Source organism: Bos indicus x Bos taurus, chromosome 4 (assembly GCF_003369695.1).
Source record: "Bos indicus x Bos taurus breed Angus x Brahman F1 hybrid chromosome 4, Bos_hybrid_MaternalHap_v2.0, whole genome shotgun sequence".
NCBI lineage: Eukaryota > Metazoa > Chordata > Mammalia > Artiodactyla > Bovidae > Bos > Bos indicus x Bos taurus.
In genome coordinates, this window is record NC_040079.1 from 75369826 (window position 1) to 75390319 (window position 20494).

Consider the following 20494-nt stretch of genomic DNA (forward strand, 5'->3'; position numbering starts at 1 on the left):
ACTTAGTTCTATGTTGTGACTACATGGTTAGAAAGACACTGAGAAGTCTTATTTTTTCCTCTATATAAAAGTAATTAGCTAACACAAACACTATCTCAACCACCAGTGAATTCAGAATGAACCATGTGTAGCAAATGGTTCAGGTAAGTCCTCTTAAGGACAAATTACTGTTAATCATGAGGGTATGTACATAATATAAAATAGGCTGCACCTGCGTAGATACTTAAAGGGGTGAGAATTCAGTCTTTGCAATCCCACTAGCAGACTGCTCGTGATGCGTGTAGCAATCTGGTTAAATGCTTATTTGATAATAAAGCTATTTAGTTCTTTCCCACATTTGTAGAGAGGAATTTCTTGGTTGGCAGATTTTATTTTTTAATAATTTTTGTAACAATTCCCATGACCTGAAATATCCCCTCAGCTCATCAGCAAATTGTTAGAATCTTGACCAATCAACTTTTGGACCCAAACTTGATCATGCTCTTGTCCGCCAGGAGGGTTGTCCTGAATGCAGACAAGCGTTCTAATTTGATATACACAGCTATATCTGTATCTCTTGTCTCGCAAACTTTGCTTATACATAGACCACGGTGACTTCAAAGTACCTCCTCTCAGAGCTGCCCCTCAGGTGTCCCTTCTTCCAGGCTAACCGCATGCAGAAGGCCGGGCAACACCCGACGCACGCTCAGGAGAAACCCTCTGGTAACAAAAAGGTCAGGAGCAATATTTAACGCGAAAAGCAATCAATACACTTCTGGGAAACTTAATCCTCCGCTGTGCCACCAGACTTCGGCAAGAAAGATACAGCAATTTTTCATCCTGGTATTTTGAAAAATAGAAATGAAGGTAGGGAATCGAACCCTACACTCATCCAATTAAGAGGAAGATCCGCCCTTTACACCTGGGCTTCCCGACCTCTCTCTCCTCACCAGCCTCCCTCCCTGGCTGGGCTTCTTATTTACTCCAAGCACAGGGAAGCCATAGAGAAGGAAATGGCAACCCACTCCAGTACTCTTGCCTGGAGAACTCCGTGGACAGAGGAGCCTGGTGGGCTACTGTCCATGGGGTCGCACAGAGTCGGGCACGACTGAAGCGCCTTAATGTGCATGCATGCATTGGAGAAGGAAATGGCAACCCACTCCAGTATTCTTGCCTGGAGAATCCCAGGGACAGCGGAGCCTGATGGGCTGCCGTCTGTGGGGTCGCACAGTCGGAGACGACTGAAGCGAGTTAGCAACAGCAGCAGCAAGGAAGCCAAGAGCTTCCAAGCAAACGCATTAAAGGATCATACACAATGACGGCGAGCTTTTTCAACCCCTCATCCAGGGAAAGGCCCAGTCCCAGTCCCCGCCACCTGCCAGGGACCCCGTGGCCTTACCTGCGGACCGCGAGGGACGCAGTCGAAGCTGGCGGCCGCCTCGTCTCCGGCCCCGCGTCAGCTTGTAGAAGCAGTAGCAGGCGCCGGCCGCGAGGACCAGGCCCGCCGCCACCCAGCCCACGTCCCGGGCGCCGCCCATGCTACCTCTGGGGCCGCGCACAGCGCTGGGCCCGGCGCGGGAGTGTCCGAAGCAAGCGGGTCCAGGCGCCGCCGCCCGGGATTACGCCGCGGGAGAAAGGAAATGGGGGACTGAACTCCGCCTCTCAGAAACCGCCCTGCTGAAAAGTGAAAGAGTCCACTCAGCCCGTACGCTTCCTGGCGGCTTCCTGGAGAATGGGCGGGACACGGCTGGCGGCGAGCTAGACTGGGTGAAGCGCGGCAACCCCTGCACGCCCCAAGAGCACAGCCGGGGCCGCCCCGGACGCCCGGAGGCGGGTCCCGGCCCCGGCCCGAGGCCCGCCTCTCTTCCGGGCAGGCCACTGCGGGCGCGAGGCAACGCAATGCCTAGCCCCTCCTTCCACGCCGCGCGGTTGCCGTGGCAACGCCGGGACGCGCTAGCCCCTAGCTTAGGAGTGGCTCTAGCTGCGCTGGATTTCAGTAGGGCCTCAGGTCATGGCCTCGCTGCGCCGGGCCAGCCCCAGGCTGAGGAAATACTTCAGGGAGAACTACATTCCTCAGGTCTGCGAGGTACTGGAGCCACGCGGCGGCGGAGTTAGAAGAGGGAAGAATTGGCAGAGAATTCCCAGAGGAGGGACTGGAGTTTGGGGAAGAGAGGAAGTGGAGGTTAAGAGGAGCGAAAAGGGAAGAGAAGTCAGTTTTGGACAGGACGGCGGTCTGGGCTGAACATACAGATCAGAGAGTTGAAGACAGAGGGGTGATGGTGGCTGAAAGGAGGGGAATGAATGACATCTCCCAGGGAGAAAGGGGGAAAGGCCTCCGGACAGAAACCCCAAACGCCAACTTTTCAGGTTTGGACAAGAGGAACTAAGGACTAGAGGAGTGAGAATGAAATGCCTTGGAGATAGAAGAGGAAAAACAGGAGAAAGTGGGCAATAGTGTCACCTAAGATAAAGACTTGAAAAGTTGTAGTGCATTTGGCCCAAGGTAAGTGTGGGTTTTCAATGGAGTGATGAAGGCAGAAAATAGATTGAGGTTAGCTGAGGAGTGGAAACTGAGATCTTTAGATAGAAGGTAGTCAGCCCTTTGTGTGAAAGGAAGATCCCCACAACCAAGACTTAAATGGGAGGAAAGACTGTCCTTCCCCACCCACAGGAAGGAAGGGGGACAAGGGGTGGATAGGCTTTGTAGGCTCCGGGTTAGGAAGCCAATAAAATTATCTTCTGGTGACTTCCATTTTCTCTACAAATATGAGGTGAAATGTTTGTCAAGAATGAGGATGTTTGGGAGGGGATGGCAGTTGTAGAAGGGGTTTTGAGTAGTTATTCAGACAAGGAGGGAGAGTTAGAAGTCCAGGGAAGGAAAGAGAAGGAGGGTGAGGCAGTGTTGAGAGCCCAGCTGGGGGAGTAACTCTCCTACGCAAGTGGGAGGGCAATTCAGTACAGCCCACTCCCTGTGGGATGGTAATTTTCAAATATTTATTAAAATGTTAAATATGAATATCCGTTAACCAAGCATTTCCACTTCTGAGGATCCACTTTAGAGACATACTTGCACATGTAACCAGAAGGATGTCCGCGTATATTCATTGTAACATTGTCACATAGTGAACATAGTAAATAAGTATAAATAAGGGAATGGGATACCTTAAGACAAAAATGCAAATTGCCTAACAAAGTGTCTACTAAAATCTAGCTACCTGACTTCATATTTGTATGCATATGTGTATATGTATATAAGTGTGTTTTTATATGTGTGTGTATATATATATATAAATAAGACAATAATACATGCATAGAATATATGGCAAACTATTAACAGCAAATATTTTGGGGGATAGCTTTAGGGGAGAACCCTAATCTTTTACTCCATATATACATCTATATGGTTTTAATTTTTTTTCTCATGAGTTTCATTCATGTTTTACCTCTATACAATTATATTTGAAAATGTGTAGAAAGCTTGCTACTTATCTTCCCAGTTGCATGATTTTCTCAAGCAGCACTCAGTAAATCAGACCTAAGTATAAAAGTAAGAGTTGATTTCATCCAAGATAGGAGTTTGCCACACATACATAATGGAAGGGCAGTGGGGAGGGAGCTAAGCTTTTGAGAGTGCGTAAAGTGATGGGCCTAGGACTCTAAGGACTGGGTTGGATATGAGAACAAGACATAATACTGATATGTGGGTAGAAAGTGGAAGTTTGTAAGAGGTGAATGAAAAAGGGTAGAGGGAGTATTTGAGTGACGGAGCTGGAAAAGTAGGAGGTGGGGGCCAGAAAGTGGAATGTGCACAATTATCTCTCAGAAGCATCTTTTTTTTCCTATTAAAACTTTTTCTTGGTTAGATATATTAACACATGACTTCATAGTGTACAATTTCAAACTTTTATAAAGAAAATGAATTTTAGTTTCCATGGGGAGAACCTGAAAAATCTGAGGATCATCGATTTTTCCTTTTTGAAACCATTTTTGTACTATCAGCAATGCAAGTAGGCCTGGAGGGGTGAAACTATCCTCACACCCAGAGGTGGGGAGGAAGACGGAGCCTCTTCAAAGGACGTAATACAGTCATCCCTCAGTAGCCTCAGCTTTGGTTCTAGGACCCCTATGGACACTAAAATCTGTGCACAGTATTTATATACAACCTACATCCATCTTACTGTATAAATCACCTCTAAATAAATCATCTCTAGATCACTTATAGTACCTAATCCAATATAAATGCCATGTAAATAATTGCCTGCACATAGAAAATTAAAGTTTTGCTTTTTGAAACAATGGAATTTTTCCCCAGTCATTTTGGACCCACATTTGATTGATTCCATGAATGAAGAACCTGCAGATACAGAGAGCTGACTGCATTTATGATTCAGTATGAAGCCATTCCGAGTCATAGCTATGTCCAAGTTGGCCATGGAACAGGTAGCACAAGTGGACTTGAGTTGAGGATCAGGGAAGTTGTAACCTCTCCTCGCCTTCCTCTCCACTTGCCATAAAACTGACCAGCTGCTGGAGGCACCCCTGGTTCCTCCTCTGGATGAAAGCACCTCTTCCATATCAGTCTACCACCTTGCTTTGCCCCCAGAGAAATGAAGCCCTTAGAAGTGCTCCCTACTGCCTAAGACAGTATTATTCTGAGGAGTCCTTTACCTCTGCTACCATATTACTAGCACGTGCAAGAGAGCGACACATACCCACCTTAACCTGGTTACCTGCTTTCTTTGTATCTATTCAACTGATCCAGTTTTCCATGCCTAGCACTCTTCTAAAACCCATCTTCTGCAAGTTTTGGAATACATCATTTTTCATCACAAATTTCCATGTATATTTAACCTCTTCTGAACTCCACCTGCAGATGGTGATTGCAGCCATGAAATTAAAAGATGCTTACTCCTTGGAAGGAAAGTTATGACCAACCTAGATAGCATATTGAAAAGCAGAGATATTACTTTGCCAACAAAGGTCTGTCTAGTCAAGGCTATGGTTTTTCCTGTGGTCATGTATGGATGTGAGAGTTGGACTGTGAAGAAAGCTGAGCACCAAAGAATTGATGCTTTTGAACTGTAGTGTTGGAGAAGACTCTTGAGAGTCCCTTGGACTGCAAGGAGGTCCAACCAGTCCATCCTAGAGGAGATCAGTCCTGAGTGTTCATTGGAAGGGCTGATGCTGAAGCTGAAACTCCAATACTTTGGCCACCTCATGTGAAGAGTTGACTCATTGGAAAAGACTCTGATGCTGGGAGGGATTGGGGGCAGGAGGAGAAGGGGACGACAGAGGATGAGATGGCTGGATGGCATCACTGACTCGATGGACGTGAGTCTGAGTGAACTCTGGGAGTTGGTGATGGACAGGGAGGCCTGGCGTGCTGTGATTCATGGGGTCGCAAAGAGTCGGACACGACTAAGCAACTGAACAGAACTGAACTGCACTCCACCTACCTGTTCTGAATAAAACCTGGCTGTCTCCTTAGGATATCATTTCCCTGCCAACTTTTGAATAGAGGCTGATCTTTTTTCTTTTAATCCTGCTTGATTCACTGGCCTTACTTAATCAGTTGATTTATACTTTTCATCTGTTTTAGAGAATTCTTGATCATTTTCAAATTTTGCTTCTACCTAATTCTCTTTTCTCCTTCTGGGACTCCCATCATAAATATGTTAGCTTTTTCTTTTTTTTAGCTTGGTCCTATGCCTCTTTTGTTCTTTTCTGTTTTTTCCCCATTCTCTTTTCCCTCTGTGCTTAAGTGTGGATAGTTTTCATTGATTGTCTTCAAGTTTACAGATTCTGTTTTATGCTGAGTCTAATCTACTATTAAGTACATCAAATGAGTTCTTAATTTCAGATAGTGTATTTTTCAGTTCTAGAATGTCTATTTGATTTCTTTTATACATTCCAATTAAAATCCTGCCTCTTTTCATCCTTTTTGTCTATCATTTCCTGTTTTCTTCAACATGTTAATTATTATTAATTTAAAATCATGAACAACCTTGAATTAAATTATTTATTAAATTTAGTTATTAAAATAGGATAAATGTTCTTTATTCAAATTACTGGTGTGATTTCTGTCTCCTAATTGGATCCTGACTGATACAAAAGGCTTAACTGGCAGGCTACACAAAGGAACTTTCTGGGGAGTTCGAAAATGACTGAGATTTAAGTATATCCATTGTCAGAATTATACAATTAGGATTTGTGCATTTGAATTCATGTAGATTTTACCTAAAATATTATAGTAGAGAACAGGTGGAAAATGGGGAAACATAATCTAGATGAAAATAATGTTATGTTGATTTAACCCTAAGAATCACACAAACCACAGAATGGTGACAACTGTTGAAACTGGGTGATAGGCACATAGGGGTTCATTGTTTATATGTGTTTGAAATTTTCCATAATAAAATGTTAAAAGATAGTCATGGCTGCGTGTTTTCTATCTTAATGTATGTAGCTAGGGATGGATGGAATGACAAGCTTGATCTGGCTATACAGTCATGTATTGTTTGTTTTCTGTATCAGTTATTCATTGCTATGTAACACAACCACAAAACTTCATGGCATAAAAGAACATGAAGCATTTAGTTTGCTTAAAAATCTGAAATTCTTGCAAGGATTTTTAGGGAAAGCTTGTCCCTGCTCCATGCGATACCATCTAGGGTGGATCAGCAGAGTGTTAAAGATCCACTTTTAAGATGGTTCATTCACATACCTGGCAACTTGGTGCCAGAGGTTGGCTGGAAGTTAGGTTAGGTCTGTGAACCGGGAGGCTTGGTTCCTCCATGTGCCTCTCCATGGGCTGCTTGGACTTCCTCACAGTATGGAGACTCAGTTCTAAGAGCAAGTGTCCCCAGAGAGAACTAAGTAGACGTTATATCATCATTTATGGCCTAGGCTTGGAAGTCAACATAGCATTATTTTTACCTTGATTCAAGAGGAGGGAACATAGACCCCACTTCTTAATGGGAAGTATATCAAAGTCACAATCCAAAAAGAGCTCATGGGATGGGAGATATTGTAATGGCCATGTTGGGAAATACAATCAGATACACCCAGCTTATTCATACAAGAATAATCTGGGATCAAGTTGGATCTCAAAGCATTATCTGAACAAAGATGTAGTTTACTATCATCCAGCAAGTGGGTCTCAACCCTTCTGTAAATATTCCTTCTCCTTTCTTTTCTATGTTCCTCAGGTGCAGATGTATACTGGACATTAACAAGTTGCCTACACAACATCTACTTCCCTCTTGCTAATATTTCTTACATTCTTATTCCATAACTACCTCTTCCCCACATAGCCTGGGTGCTTCAGGGAAGCTGCTTATCCTTATGTCTGGGGTTGGACCCTGATTGACTTATGGCAACCAGCACATTCAAGCTCCCCTGGTCATAATGTTTATGTCTATGGCGGATGGTAGCAAGGATCGGAGAAGGCAATGGCACCCCACTCCAGTACTCTTGCCTGGAAAATCCCGTGGACGGAGGAGCCTGGTGGGCTGCGGTCCATGGGGTTGCTACGAGTTGGGCATGACTGAGCGACTTCACTTTTACTTTTCACTTTCCTGCGTTGGAGAAGGAAATAGCAACCCACTCCAGTGTTCTTGCCTGGAGAATCCCAGGGATGGGGGAGCCTGGTGGGCTTCTGTCTATGGGGTTGCACAGAGTCAGACACAACTGAAGCGACTTAGCAGCAGCAGCAAGGATCATGGGGGAGGGCAAGATGTGATCTAAACCAGTTTAGATCAGGTTGCTGGTTGGAATGCTGGGACAGAGATATAGCATCTCTGGATGTTTGTGGGGAAGCATGTAGCCCTGGGAGCCATTGCCAATTCTCTTGCGTCCACATGGGAAGATGGTTTTAGGGTAAAGGAAAGTAGAGTGGGAAAATGGAAAGAAATCAGGTCTCTCGTGACATCAGTAAATCACTGGATTAAATACTTTGGCCACCTAATGTGGAGAGCTGACTCATTTGAAAAGACCCTGATGCTGGGAAAGATTAAGGGCAGGAAGAGAAGGGGACAAAAGAGGATGAGATGGTTGGATGGCATCACTGACTCAATGAACATGGGTTTGGGTGGACTCCGGAAGCTGGTGATGGACAGGGAGGCCTGGTGTGCTGCGGTTCATAGGGTCGCAAAGAGTCGGACACGACTGAACGACTGAATGAAAAGCAGTATCTACCTTTAGAATTTCTAGTGTAGGACCCGATAAACTCCATGTTTAGTTGACATTTATAGCTGAAGCAGTGCAAGGGAATTTCATTAATATTTTATTATGAGATTGCCTAGGTTTGACTCTTGGTTTTGCCAATTACTAATTGTGTAAGTCTGAGCAAGTTTCTAAATTTCTCTGACTCGGTTTTCTTTGTAGTAAGATTCCAGATGAATGAGAGACAGGCCCTAACTTTCTAGACTAGGAGAAAGCTATTGTGAAAGGGAAGAATGGGAAAAGAAAACCACAAAATGTGTCCTGAGGCAAATTAAGTTCAGGAAAGAATATATGGAGAAGGCGAGGCTCTGGAGATTGGGGAGTCTTTTATACTATTCACTCTCACACACCCTTCGGAAAGCCTTTGTGGGCTTTGGAGAAGGAAATGGCAACCCACTCCAGTGTTCTTGCCTGGAGAATCCCAGGGACGGGAGAGCCTGGTGGGCTGCCATCTATGGGGTTGCCCAGAGTCGGACACGACTGAAGCGACTTAGCAGCAGCAGCAGAGATTTGCACACCAGCTTAAAGACTGCTGGATTTTATGTTCAATTCAAGTTAGTCAGGTTCCTTTTTTTTTTTTTTTAAACAACAGATTAGGATCTTTTTTTTTTTTTCTTGGATGAAATGGCAAGAGTGGTCAGCTAAGAAGGGTACATTAGACCATTTTTCATCAGCAAACATTTGCTGGGCATCTATTCCGGTGCTGGTAGAAAACACCTCAACAGCTTCAACCACTTGCAGCTATGACTCTGAAGCTGTCTCTAGCTCAAAGTTTCTCCTTAGTCCTCTGTGCATTTATCCATTTTGGTGTCCTACAGACACATTAAAGAAGTAGAAAGAAATAGGTGACATTAGATTCTCTACAAACCAATCTATCCAGAACATAATCATTTCAATATGGACTCATATTGACTCACTATAAAATCATATTGTCTTCAAAACTGAGTGTGTACTTTACACTTGCAGCACATGTCAGTTTGGACAAGCCACATATGAAGTGCTCAATTGTTCAGTCGCTCAGTTGTGTCTGACTCAATAGCAACATGAAATTAATAGCTGTCACATTAGACAGTGCGAGTTGAAAATGTATTAACATATTTAATAAGTCAGAGAAAATTACCTTTGACCCAGAAATGATCATTGTGTCTCTGAGAAGGTTGTTGTTTTCACCGGCACCTAGTTTCTGGAACTTTAGCAAGAGTCTGCACAGGGAGGGTGAAGTGGCTGTCTAGTCAGGTTGGTCACCTGCAATGTGTCACAGATGGGACAGTTGTTCTCACATGCACCAAAGCAAATATATAACTATTTTCAAATCTTCAGGAATCATAATGATTAGTGTTTATTGTGGAAATGAACAAAGTGATATGAACATTCTGTAGACTGAATGTTTCTCCCCAAAATTCATATGTTAAAACCCAGTCTCCAATGTGATGGTATTAGGATGTGTGGCCTTTGGGAGGTGATTAGATCATGAGGGTGGAGCCCTTATGGATGGAGTATGAGTCCTTATAATGAAGACTCCAGAGAGTTCTATTGATCCTTCCATCACATGAGGACACTGTCAGAAGATGGCCATCTATGAAGTGCTGCTCACCAGACACAGAATCTTCCTGCACTTTGATCCTGGATTTCCCAGTCTCTAGAACTGAGAGAAATATGTTTCTGTTGCTTATTAGTCATCCAGTCTCTAGTGCTCTAAGATTCCAAATGGACTAAAACAGAGAATAAGTCATGGACTAAATGTTGCCATGGCTTGTCTTAAACCACAAAAGCCTTCAAACACTTAGCTGAGAAAGACTCCAGGCGAGACTTCTGGGGGTATGAGTAAGGATTCAAAAAGTGGTCCTGCTACCTTTCTGAATTTTACCGTCCCTTTGAGATTCTTTGGTTACTATTGTATCTTGCATCCCTATCTAAATGAAGGACATATCAAATGTATAGAAAATCATGGCTGGCTAGTCTCTTAGTTGTCTTGGTCTGCTAAAATAAAATGGCATACACTGGGCGGCTTAAATAACAAAAAATTGTTTTCTCAGTTCTGAAGACTGAAAGTCTATGATCATGGTGCCAACATGGCTGAGTTCTGGTGATGGTTCCCCTCCTAGCTTGCAGATGGCTGCCTTCTCACCATGTCCTCGCTGGGCAGAGAAAGAGCAGATTTCTCTGGTGTCTCTTTATATGAGGGTGCTAATCCCATTGTGAGGATCCTATCCTCATGACCTCATCTAAACCTTATTATCTCCCAAAGGCCCAGTCTCCAAATACCATTACATTGAGGATTAGAGTTTCAATATATGAATTTTTCGGTGACATGATTCAGTCTATAGCAGTTGGGAAATGTAAGAAAACTACCTCATGGACAAAAATGAAATATAGATAAAACGAAGTCTTTTCCTCAAATCAAAACTAAAAATGTTCTGATTCTCAGAGTTGGCAAGGTGAAATGGACACTTCCACTGGCTACTAATGAAAGTACAAACTGATAATCTTAGAAAAGCAATTTTGAGAAATGTATTTAGAGCTTCAAAATACACATTTTGATTCTATATTCTATTTCTAGGGAAATAGAGTGAAGATATGTACATTATCATTTGCTGTGAAAATTAATATGTATATCATATAATTTTTAATAATGGGAAAAAGAAACAAATGTCCACTCATTTTGAAATTTTGTAACATTTATGGTACCTTTCTGTGCAATAGATTATCAACCAATCTCAATATATGATGTCTTGAAGAATTTTTGGTGGCATGGAAAATGTTCACAATATACTAACTAGCCATGAATTTTTAAAAAAGATAAATAAATTATATATATTATGATCCTAATTTTAATTTTGTAAAAAATGTATGTATTAAGGAAAGACTAAAATTAAAATTTTTATTAGAGGTTATTTCTGGTTGTCAGGATGATGGTTGATTTTTATTTTCTGTATTTTTTAATTTTCCAAATTACATCTAATATATACTATTTTTATAATCAGAAAGGGTTCCTATATTAAAACATAATAATGAAAACAGGCTTATGTGTAGGAAAATGTGCTTCCTTTTTTTTGCTTCCCGTACTATTATCAAATGAATTTTATTGGTGGAGAATCAGAAAAACATACAGAGAAAGCATAGGAAGCATAAAAACACTAATTGATAGGAAGTGCTGGCTTTTCATCCAAGGAAGTCAGGAAGTCAGGAAGGCTGGGCAGGTCGCAGGCCTTTGTCTGGTCTCCTTGGGATGAGAATCCTTTTCCTCTGGCTAGCTGGGGTCTCCTGGATACCCTCTTCCCTAGATGGGCTAGCCTCTGTTCCAGTTTACAATGGCACTTTCATAAAACCCTCTCACTCAGGCTTCAGGCAGGCCTGTGTGTGGCTGATCGCACGCTGATCGATTTCCAAAGGTTTTTTTTGTTGTTGTTGTTTTTTAGCAGAATCCTAGTTCTAAGAATTCCTGTAGGGTGTGCTATAGAGGTTAAAAAAGAGCTTTGCTTTTTCCATTTATACCCATCCAGAAACATCCAAGAGCAACTCTGCTTTCATCTGGATTACATTTGGGTATTCTCATGAGTTTAGCTTTTTTAAAAGATTTTTTTGTTTCTGATTTAAAAAATAAATTTGAAACCACTGTGATCAATCACAGGAAATAATCTCTTCCTTCATGGTTCATATCTTCTGTGTTGCAGCAAGCTAGTGTTTTCCCTTATGCATCTAGCACAGCTTTCATGCAACCTAGATGTATTTGTTTATACAACAGAAATAAACAGAGAGACCTTTTTCAGACCTTGGAGCCAAATATGTTTTAACTTTAATTTTAGATTTGAAATAAATGAACTAAATGATCAAAGATTTGGGGATTTGGACAATAAAATATTTACTTTCTATATATTATTTTAAGATTTGGCAAAAGTATACTTTAGAAATTCAAAGGTTAAAAAAAACTGCGTCCTTGTCAACACTGAGAGCCTGCACCTGAATATAACTGTAGGGAAATGGAATACTGCCTTCTAATTCTTCACTCCACTATAGTCATCATTTCTTTCTCTCTGAGAACTCTGAAATACACATCCTACCACTGTTGAAATCTCCTTCCTTGGAGATATTCCTTTCAAAAGATATTTGTATTTTAAAAAGCTATCACCAAGCTAGGAGTCCATACAATGAAGCCCTGTTGGTAGACTATCACAAGTAGGTCATCAAAAGTATTTAGAAATCTGTTTCTCCCTCAGTTTCCTACAGCTGGGCAGAAGTCAGCACAGTGTCTACAAACAAGGCCTGCCCCATAAGGACCAAAGACGGGCAAGATATTAAGGGCATAGTGTCTACAAAACTATTAAACAGCTACATACAGACACTATAGCTGAGGGTGGAAAAGTGTTAGCTCAGATTTCGGTTTAACATGTAAGAAAGATTAAAGGAATTTGCAAAACTAGATCTGCCCAGCAGAGGGCATGTTTAAGTTACAAATCATGGTTTTTATGCAAAATTTTCCATTTTTAGAAATAAATACTTAAAAAAATTTTTTATGTAGTTTTTAAGTTTGTGTGTCTTTCATGATTAAGTTTCCAACCGTATTTTAAAAATACTGTATTTATTTCTAAATCACATAGATTCTACTATCAGAATTTTTTTTAGACTAATTGCTGCAAATACTTGCCACAGTTTTAAGAATCAGGATTACTGAATATGTGAGCAAGAAACTACAGGCTTATGCAGAAGAGAAGGACCTGGTCACACTAACTCATCTTGCTAGACCTTGGAGCTAGAAGGTGGTGGCTTCTCCTGGGGGCAGTTGTGCTTGCTGAGCCCAGCCCACCAATTCCCAGATGCAGTTCAGAGACAAACCCATGGGACACTTAACCAAAAAGCATATGACTTGCTAGTTCTCTAGTAACAATTCACCTACTCAACTAGGGATTACCTAGCTGGTAACCACCTCCCCACTGGGCCACGCACGATCCTGCTGGGCCTGGGATCCAGTGTCTCGCTCTCACTTTATACAGGCTGTGTCTCCTCACCTGTCCAGTCTTCCTTAAAACTCCTCAAGTTCTGACCTTGAGGGGCATCTTCCTGTCCCTGGGGTCCCTCCTTAGTGGTTAAGGCCAGTTGGTCCCTTTCCATAATCTTCAATATGTTTTTAGTTATAGCGTATCTAAAATAAAAATTTGACACCCTCTACTTAAACGTCCACAAGACACAGAACTCCCTTTACTTTCACATTTTTAACTTAGTAACATCCATAGAAACACATGCCAACACCATCTCTACCACACATGGGGATGGTGAGCATTTCTGAGATGTCACTTTGGACTTGTTTTGGAGGTTGGAGGGGAGGGAGGTAGAAGGGACTTTGAACAGGGTTTAGGAACTTAGGCCTGCTGCTGCTGCTGCTAAGTCGCTTCAGTCGTGTCCGACTCTGTGTGACCCCATAGACAGCAGCCCACCAGGCTCCCCCATCCCTGGGATTCTCCAGGCAAGAACACTGGAGTGGGTTGCCATTTCCTTCTCCAACGCAGGAAAGTGAAAAGTGAAAGTGAAGTCGCTCAGTCATGCCCAACTCGTAGCAACCCCATGGACCGCAGCCCACCAGGCTCCTCCACCCATGGGATTTTCCAGGCAAGAGTACTGGAGTGGGATGCCATTGCCTTCTCCGAGGAACTTAGGCCACTTCCTAAATAAAGGCGTTTCTGTATGTGATGTTGACATTGCAATTTTAAAAGCAATCTCATCTGAAAAAAAGAAAGAAAAAAAAAACAGCAACAAGGTGTAAACTATATGTTAATTATGATCTATTTGAAATAAGAATGTGTTTTTGCATTTACATATGAATAAAATTTTGGGGGATAGATAATGTGAAAAAAAATCCTCAAGTTCTGGAGGAAGATACACACGCAACACAATTTTGTTTCAGTGCATGGTATGGGCAGGGGAGGAGTCCTGGGTTTGTAGTTTAAAAATATGCTGGCTCTGTGAATCACTTGGCCCGTCTTTGCCTCATCTGTGAAATCCAGAAGAATATACCTGCTAAAAGTCAAGGTCATCCCTAGAGGGATTTTAGAAACACACTGAACTGTGACTCTCTGACATATGGCCATCTGTGACTTTGGCCACATGAATGATCTTGCATGGGTTTGATCATGAATAACCTAATGGGTATAGAGGGGGAACCAGTCCTGGGTCCCAGTATGGAATTCTGGTGTCTTCACAGAGTGACTCTCATTTCATCTCTCACATTTATCCTCCATTCCAGCCAAACTGGTCTGTGCTCCTGAGGCTCTGCTCTTGCCAAGAGAAGACCTTTACCCTTTCCTTACCACTTGAAAGTTTCTCCAACTTCTGAGTATCCCACAAGCACTTGGCAGTCATTTCTTCTCTGCCCTCAAGAAGAAATTATCTTCTGTATTGCTATTTAGGCCCTTAGCATTTTTTTCCACTATGTTTATTTGGGTATCTAAAAAGATAAACAAGATTTGTTCTCTCAAGTGTCTTACATCTACCCATAGTTCTAATAGACAGTTACTATCTTGCTGCTTAAATTATTGTTCTATAAATTTCTCCCTCCTGACCATTTCCCACCAAACGCATGGGTCTTAATTTCTTCTAGTAGACTTGATATAAAGCCAGTCTCTCTTCCTCTGTCATTATACTGGCCTTTGAATGGTATGAGGGAATGTTTTTAAATTTCTTTTCTCTTTGTCCAATCTTTTTTCTCTAATGGAAATGATAATTAGCAATGAAATGGTTTAAAAATGATGATGGCTTACTATCATTATTATCTATTGAGTACTTATTTTCTGCTATGAAACAAGTTAAAGTTCTTTACATACATGAATTCATTTAATTATCAGGATAGCCCTATAACATATATACTTTTGTTATCCCATGTGTAGTTAAGGAAACAGAAGAACAAGAGTTAAACCCAGTGGACTCCATTCATTGCATTATCTTGCTTCTTGAAAGATGGGTAGTAGTGTAAAGGAGTAGAAACAATTGTCCTGGATAAACTCCCATTTGTCCTCAGTACCCAGACATTTTTCAGAATATCTGAGAAATATTCTGGACTGAGATTAGGGAAGCAGAGCCAAAAGAAAGTGGAGTCTTGCACAATTGCTTTGTGAATTTATAAACCTGAAGAATACAACTAAGTTGTGGTGTTTTTTTGTCCTTGACCATGTAAGTTTTTACTAAGAAAACTAGCAATAACAAAGCCCTACTCATTGTTTTTCAGAATCAAACATTCATCTTGCAGGCATGTTTGCATATTTTGTCTCTGCTTATAAAAAACAAGTTAATGGTTTTACAGTTTTTATTTTCACTGAGCAGAAAAAAAATCTGTTGATTCACTAACAGATAAGCATAAGAAATATGCTTTCTTATTTATATGGAGCTATGCACTATTCTCACATTAATATGTGGAACCTCAGATTTTTCTTTTGCCCAATGGGAAACTATGAACAATGAGATTTCTTATGTAAAAAGTGAACACTTGAAGTATGCTAGTTCTACATGACTTTATTAGCAATCCAGAGACTTACTCTTTCAACTTGATTTGATTTCTGCAGGATAACTTTCCAGGAAAAGTAGTTTTCTGGTCTGTGGAACTTGGAAATGTAAAGAAATAAGCAACTTCTCATATTTATTAATCAGATGCCAGTTTCCTTAATAATTTATTTTAAAGGTGATCTCCAGTAAGGCACTAGTGTGATAAGAATCACCTGGGAAGCTAATCAAAATGCAGGTTCCTATGTCTCATCCTCTGAGACCAGGTCATTTCCCAGGTTATGCTGATGCAGATGTCCTCTGGATACCAGACCAGGATGAAAAGGAGGGTGTGGAGCAGGGAGTGGAGGAGCTCAGTACTCTGGTGATCAAGGCACAGAAGTGCTAGAATGCAGATGGGCTTTTCATCAGGGCTGTTTAGGGAGTTGGCTGAATTCTTGTTATTGTTATGGTTTAGTTGCTAAGTCGTGTCTGATTCTTTTGCAACCTCATGGACTGTAGCCTGCCAGGCTCTGAAGTCTAGCCTCCAGGTAACAACTTCAGTAGAAGGCTATTCAAATCCAGCTTGCCAACTTGTGAAAACACTGATCTCCTCTGTCACAATATTCTTTAGGTTTGAGGGAGAAGGAAATTAGTCCGCAGATGGCTGAGTGCTCACTGTTAGCACCTGGGGTGCAGCTAGGTCAGGAGGCAGAGGTGGGGAGGTAGAGACATGGAGGTCTTACCACAGTCCTAAAGGCTAGGTTCCCGACTTGCAGGCTGCACACCAAGAGGGGGACATGGAGTTACTGAAAGGAGGAAAATGTGTTGTGCAGATTCAATCAAGAGAGATGATCCTCTTCTCATTTGAAGGAATACTGTGAGAACAGCTGAGGATCTAATACAGGACCCCAGGCCTGCATCTGTTGACTTGGCCCATGGAGGTGGGAAGAACTCTGCATGACTGGAAGGTGGAATTATTTTGTTCATAAGAGTTAGAAGAGCAGGAAAAAATCCAGCAAAAGTAGATCTTATGTGGAATAAGGGCCAAAGAGAGTGCCTCTGTCACTATACACACACACAGACACACACACACACACCCAGAAGACCCACCAGTGAACCAAGAGGCAAAGAGAAATGTCTAAGGATTCCAGGTGGTTTCTGTGAGATGTGTGCTGCAAATCCTTTTCCTCTGTCTCAGATGGAGAGATATTCAATGTATGTCTCACCAATACTTTAATAAGAAGTTCCTTCTTTTGGGAGGAACTCATAGAAGAAAATAAGATGGCAGCAGCTTTCTGATGTTCCATATATGTGCCTTAAGGATTATCTTAGATATAATCCAATAAGTCATTTGTTTATCAAGTATATGAACTGTGCTACAGTTTTTCAAATATAACCCTGAAAATGTTGTGAATGATAAAATTTGAAAGCATTTTTAAAAGAATTTTTGGATTCACAGTAAATTTTGATTTTGATATTGGATTTTCTCAGTCATTTTCATGGTTAAGTCTGAGGAATTTTTGACTTTAAAAAGAAGTTCCTCATAGCCAAGACATGGAAGGAGCCCAAATGTCCACCAACAGATAAATGGATAAGGAAGATGCAGTATATACAACCAAAGCTGCTGCTGCTGCTAAGTCGCTTCAGTCGTGTCCAACTCTGTGCAACCCCATAGACGGCAGCCCACCAGGCTCCCCTGTCCCTGGGATTCTCTAGGCAAGAACGCTGGGGTGGGTTGCCATTGCCTTCTCTGAATAGAAAGCTACTTGCTCATAAAAAGGAATGAAATAATGCCATTTGCAGCAACATGGATGGATCTGGATATTATCATATTAAGTGAAGTAAACCAGAAAGAGAAATACAAATGCCATGTGATATCACTTATATGTGAAATATAAAATATGATACAAATGAATTTATTTACAAAATAGAAACAGACTCACAGTCATAGAAAACAGTTACCAGAGGAAAAAGGAAAAGTGGAGAGAGACAAATTAGGAGTTTGGGATTATCAGATAAACAACAAGGTCCTAATGTATAGCACAAGGAATTATATTCAATATCTTATAATAAACCATAATGAAAAATTATATATATACATGGTTATATGCATGTGTGATTGCTAAGTCACTTCAGTCATGTCTAACTCTGTGCGACCCTATAGACTGTAGACTGTCAGGCTCTTCTGTCCATGGGATTCTCCAAACAAAAACACTGGAGTCGGTTACCATGTCCTCCTCCAGGAGATCTTCCCCACCCAGGGACTGAACTCATGATGTCTCCTGCATCTACTGTATTGCAGGTGGTTTCTTTACCACTGAGCCACTGGGGAAGCCCATATATATGTATGCATGTATGTGTGTGTGTGTGTGTGTGTGTGTGTGTATCTGCCTGCAATGTGGGAGACCTGGGTTCAATCTCTGGGTTGGGAAGATCCCCTGGAGGAGGGCATGGCAACCCACTCCAGTATTCTTACCTGGAGAATCCCCATGGACAGAGGAGCCTGGTGGGCTACAGTCCACGAGGTCGCAAAGAGTCAGACATGACTGAGCAACTAAGCACAGCACAGCATATGTATGTATGTATATATGTATACACATATATAGCATTTTGCTGTACACCATAAACTAACATAACATTGTAAATCAACTATACATCAATAAAAAAGGGTTCTTCATATTTAAAATTGGTAGAAACCATTGATCTATGGTAATCACAACTATGTCTTCATTTGGACTGTAAAGTACTTCTCAAGTAATGCAAAATTCTGTGCAATGACTCTGTTGCCATTTATAATGGATTTTTTTAAAGAGTAAAGGTAAACTGCATTTTGTTTTGGTCATTTGGTAGCACTGAATAAATATAGAGGGGGTATCTATAAGGCACATTTACTTAAAAAACTGTCATGTTATTTGACTTTGTAATTGACTGAACAGAAAGTCTATCTGTTGCTTAGGAGGAACATGCAGATCCAGACACACTGATTCTACTTCCTTTCCCCAGGCTCTGTTATGTGGTCTACTGGTTACATGTCCTGAGGATCCTCTGAGGTATTTAGAGGAAATGATCATTGGAATAATGGAAAATGGTCTTGAAACTCTACTCTGGTGAGTAGTCTTTTGATTAATGGTAGGGAGATATTTTATTTTGAAGATAAAACACTCATTGTATAGTATCCAAAGAGGTCTTGCTAATGAATGTTTCCAATCTTAAGATTATTAAAGAATCTTTGCATGGGCTTTTAAATCCCCTAAACTTCAATAGTAACAATTTCTCCACTTGTTCCTAACTCAGAAACATAACACACTGTTATCAAGAACATGTGCTCATAGGGCAGTTTATTTCAACTTGAGGATGAGGATGGAGGCATGCCTATTTGGGGACCTCAGCAGAATTGTGAGGGGGAGTAATTTGAAAAAGTTCTCCAGGAGATTCTGACATGTTTATCCCAAGGGGAAGTGTTTTTCCTTCCCTTCCCCTCCACCGTTTAAAATCACAGATTTAATAATGGAACTAACAGCTATGAAATGAAATGATTTTTTGACTACATCTTATGATTTTTTAAAGGGATATGTGCATTGATCCATTAATGAAACCAAAAATTCGGAGACTGTCTGAAACTTACCTGGAACAACTTTTTGGACTGGATGATCAGCTGGTAAGTATTATTAACCAAACATTCTACACTATACATCTTAAGTTTGGATGGAAGCTCTCAAATAGATTTTAGATTTCATGAGAGGTATGAGGTCAAATTGTTTTTGAAATTGAGGAACTCAGGAAAGTGAAGCAACATTTCATACATATATACAAACACACACACAAAGCAACACTTATAGTAACCTCCCCAAACTTCCAAGAAGCATTTGGAGAGGCAGTTATTATTCATCTTTCTGATAAAATCTTTCCATTAAATTTCCCCCTTTTTCCTTCTGCCCCTCTCTTGCATCTTTACAATGGTAAAAAAAGAAAAAATAGCATTATGGAAAGCTTTAAAGGAGGATAGTTTCTTTCCATTCTAATCTACTTCCTCTGTATTCCATCCTCCTCCATTTTCTTTGCTGTCTGTCCAGGAATTATGCTACAAAGATATGGCTGAAACATTAATAAGAACCTAACTTAAAAGCCAGACCAACTTAATGAGAGGAACAACCAGCTCCAACAGTTGGTTTTGATCCTGTAAAGAGGGCAAGGAAGTACTGCAGGATATGGAGACTTTTAGAACAAAGATTGTGTAACTGAGAGAAGGTAAAATAACAAAAGGCATGTGGGGAGAGAAACAGCAACATGAATTAGACGTGTGATATCTCTAGATCCCTCACCAGTGTCTCGGTTAGGGTAGGCAGGGCTAGTTGCTGGTGAAGCCAGGCATTGAAAAGTGCAATCAAAGTCATGGTCACAGTGAGTGCTGAGAGCCAGGAATGAACCGAAGAGTCATTTAGAAGGATGGGTGGAGGGGCTTCCCTGTTGGCTCTGTGGTAAAGAATCCACCCACCAACGCAAGAGACTCAAGTTTAATCCCTGATCCAGGAAGATCCCGCATGCCTCAGCGACTCAGCCCATCGGCCACAACTACTGAGCCTGTGCACTAGAGCTGGGGAACCACAACTATCGAGCCCGAATGCTGCAACTGTTGAAGCTCAGTGCCCTCGAGCCTGTGCTCCGCAACAAAAGAAGCCACTGCAGTAAGAAGCCTGTGCAATGCAGAGTAGCCCCTGCTCGCTGCAACTAGAGAAAAGCCCAAGCAGCAACAAAGACCCAGCACAGCCAGAAATAAAGTGTTAGTCGCTCAGTCATGTCCGACTCTTTGCATCATGGACTG

At 41.5% G+C, this 20494-nt stretch overlaps 2 protein-coding genes across 5 annotated transcripts in view; one reads left to right on the plus strand and one right to left on the minus strand.

The window, feature by feature from the left end:
* The window catches only part of ARMC10 (armadillo repeat containing 10), a 123647-nt gene extending 121763 nt beyond the window's left edge, over positions 1 to 1884 (minus strand). For 2 of the 4 annotated variants that reach the window (XM_027539744.1, XM_027539745.1), the window contains exon 1: positions 1379 to 1834. In XM_027539744.1, coding sequence (XP_027395545.1) covers positions 1379 to 1517 — 139 coding nt within the window. In that variant the 5' untranslated portion in view covers positions 1518 to 1834. Of the gene's footprint in view, positions 1 to 1378 lie in introns of all 4 variants that reach the window. The other 2 variants (XM_027539747.1, XM_027539748.1) reach the window with 2 other exon arrangements.
* Positions 1885 to 1938: 54 nt separating this feature from the next.
* FBXL13 (F-box and leucine rich repeat protein 13) overlaps positions 1939 to 20494 on the plus strand; it is a 217273-nt gene continuing 198717 nt past the window's right edge. Inside the window, exons 1-3 of the mRNA XM_027539757.1 lie at positions 1939 to 2065; positions 18676 to 18779; positions 19240 to 19330. Of these exons, the coding sequence (XP_027395558.1) occupies positions 1991 to 2065; positions 18676 to 18779; positions 19240 to 19330 (270 nt within the window). The 5' untranslated portion in view covers positions 1939 to 1990. The remainder of the gene's footprint in view (positions 2066 to 18675; positions 18780 to 19239; positions 19331 to 20494) is intronic.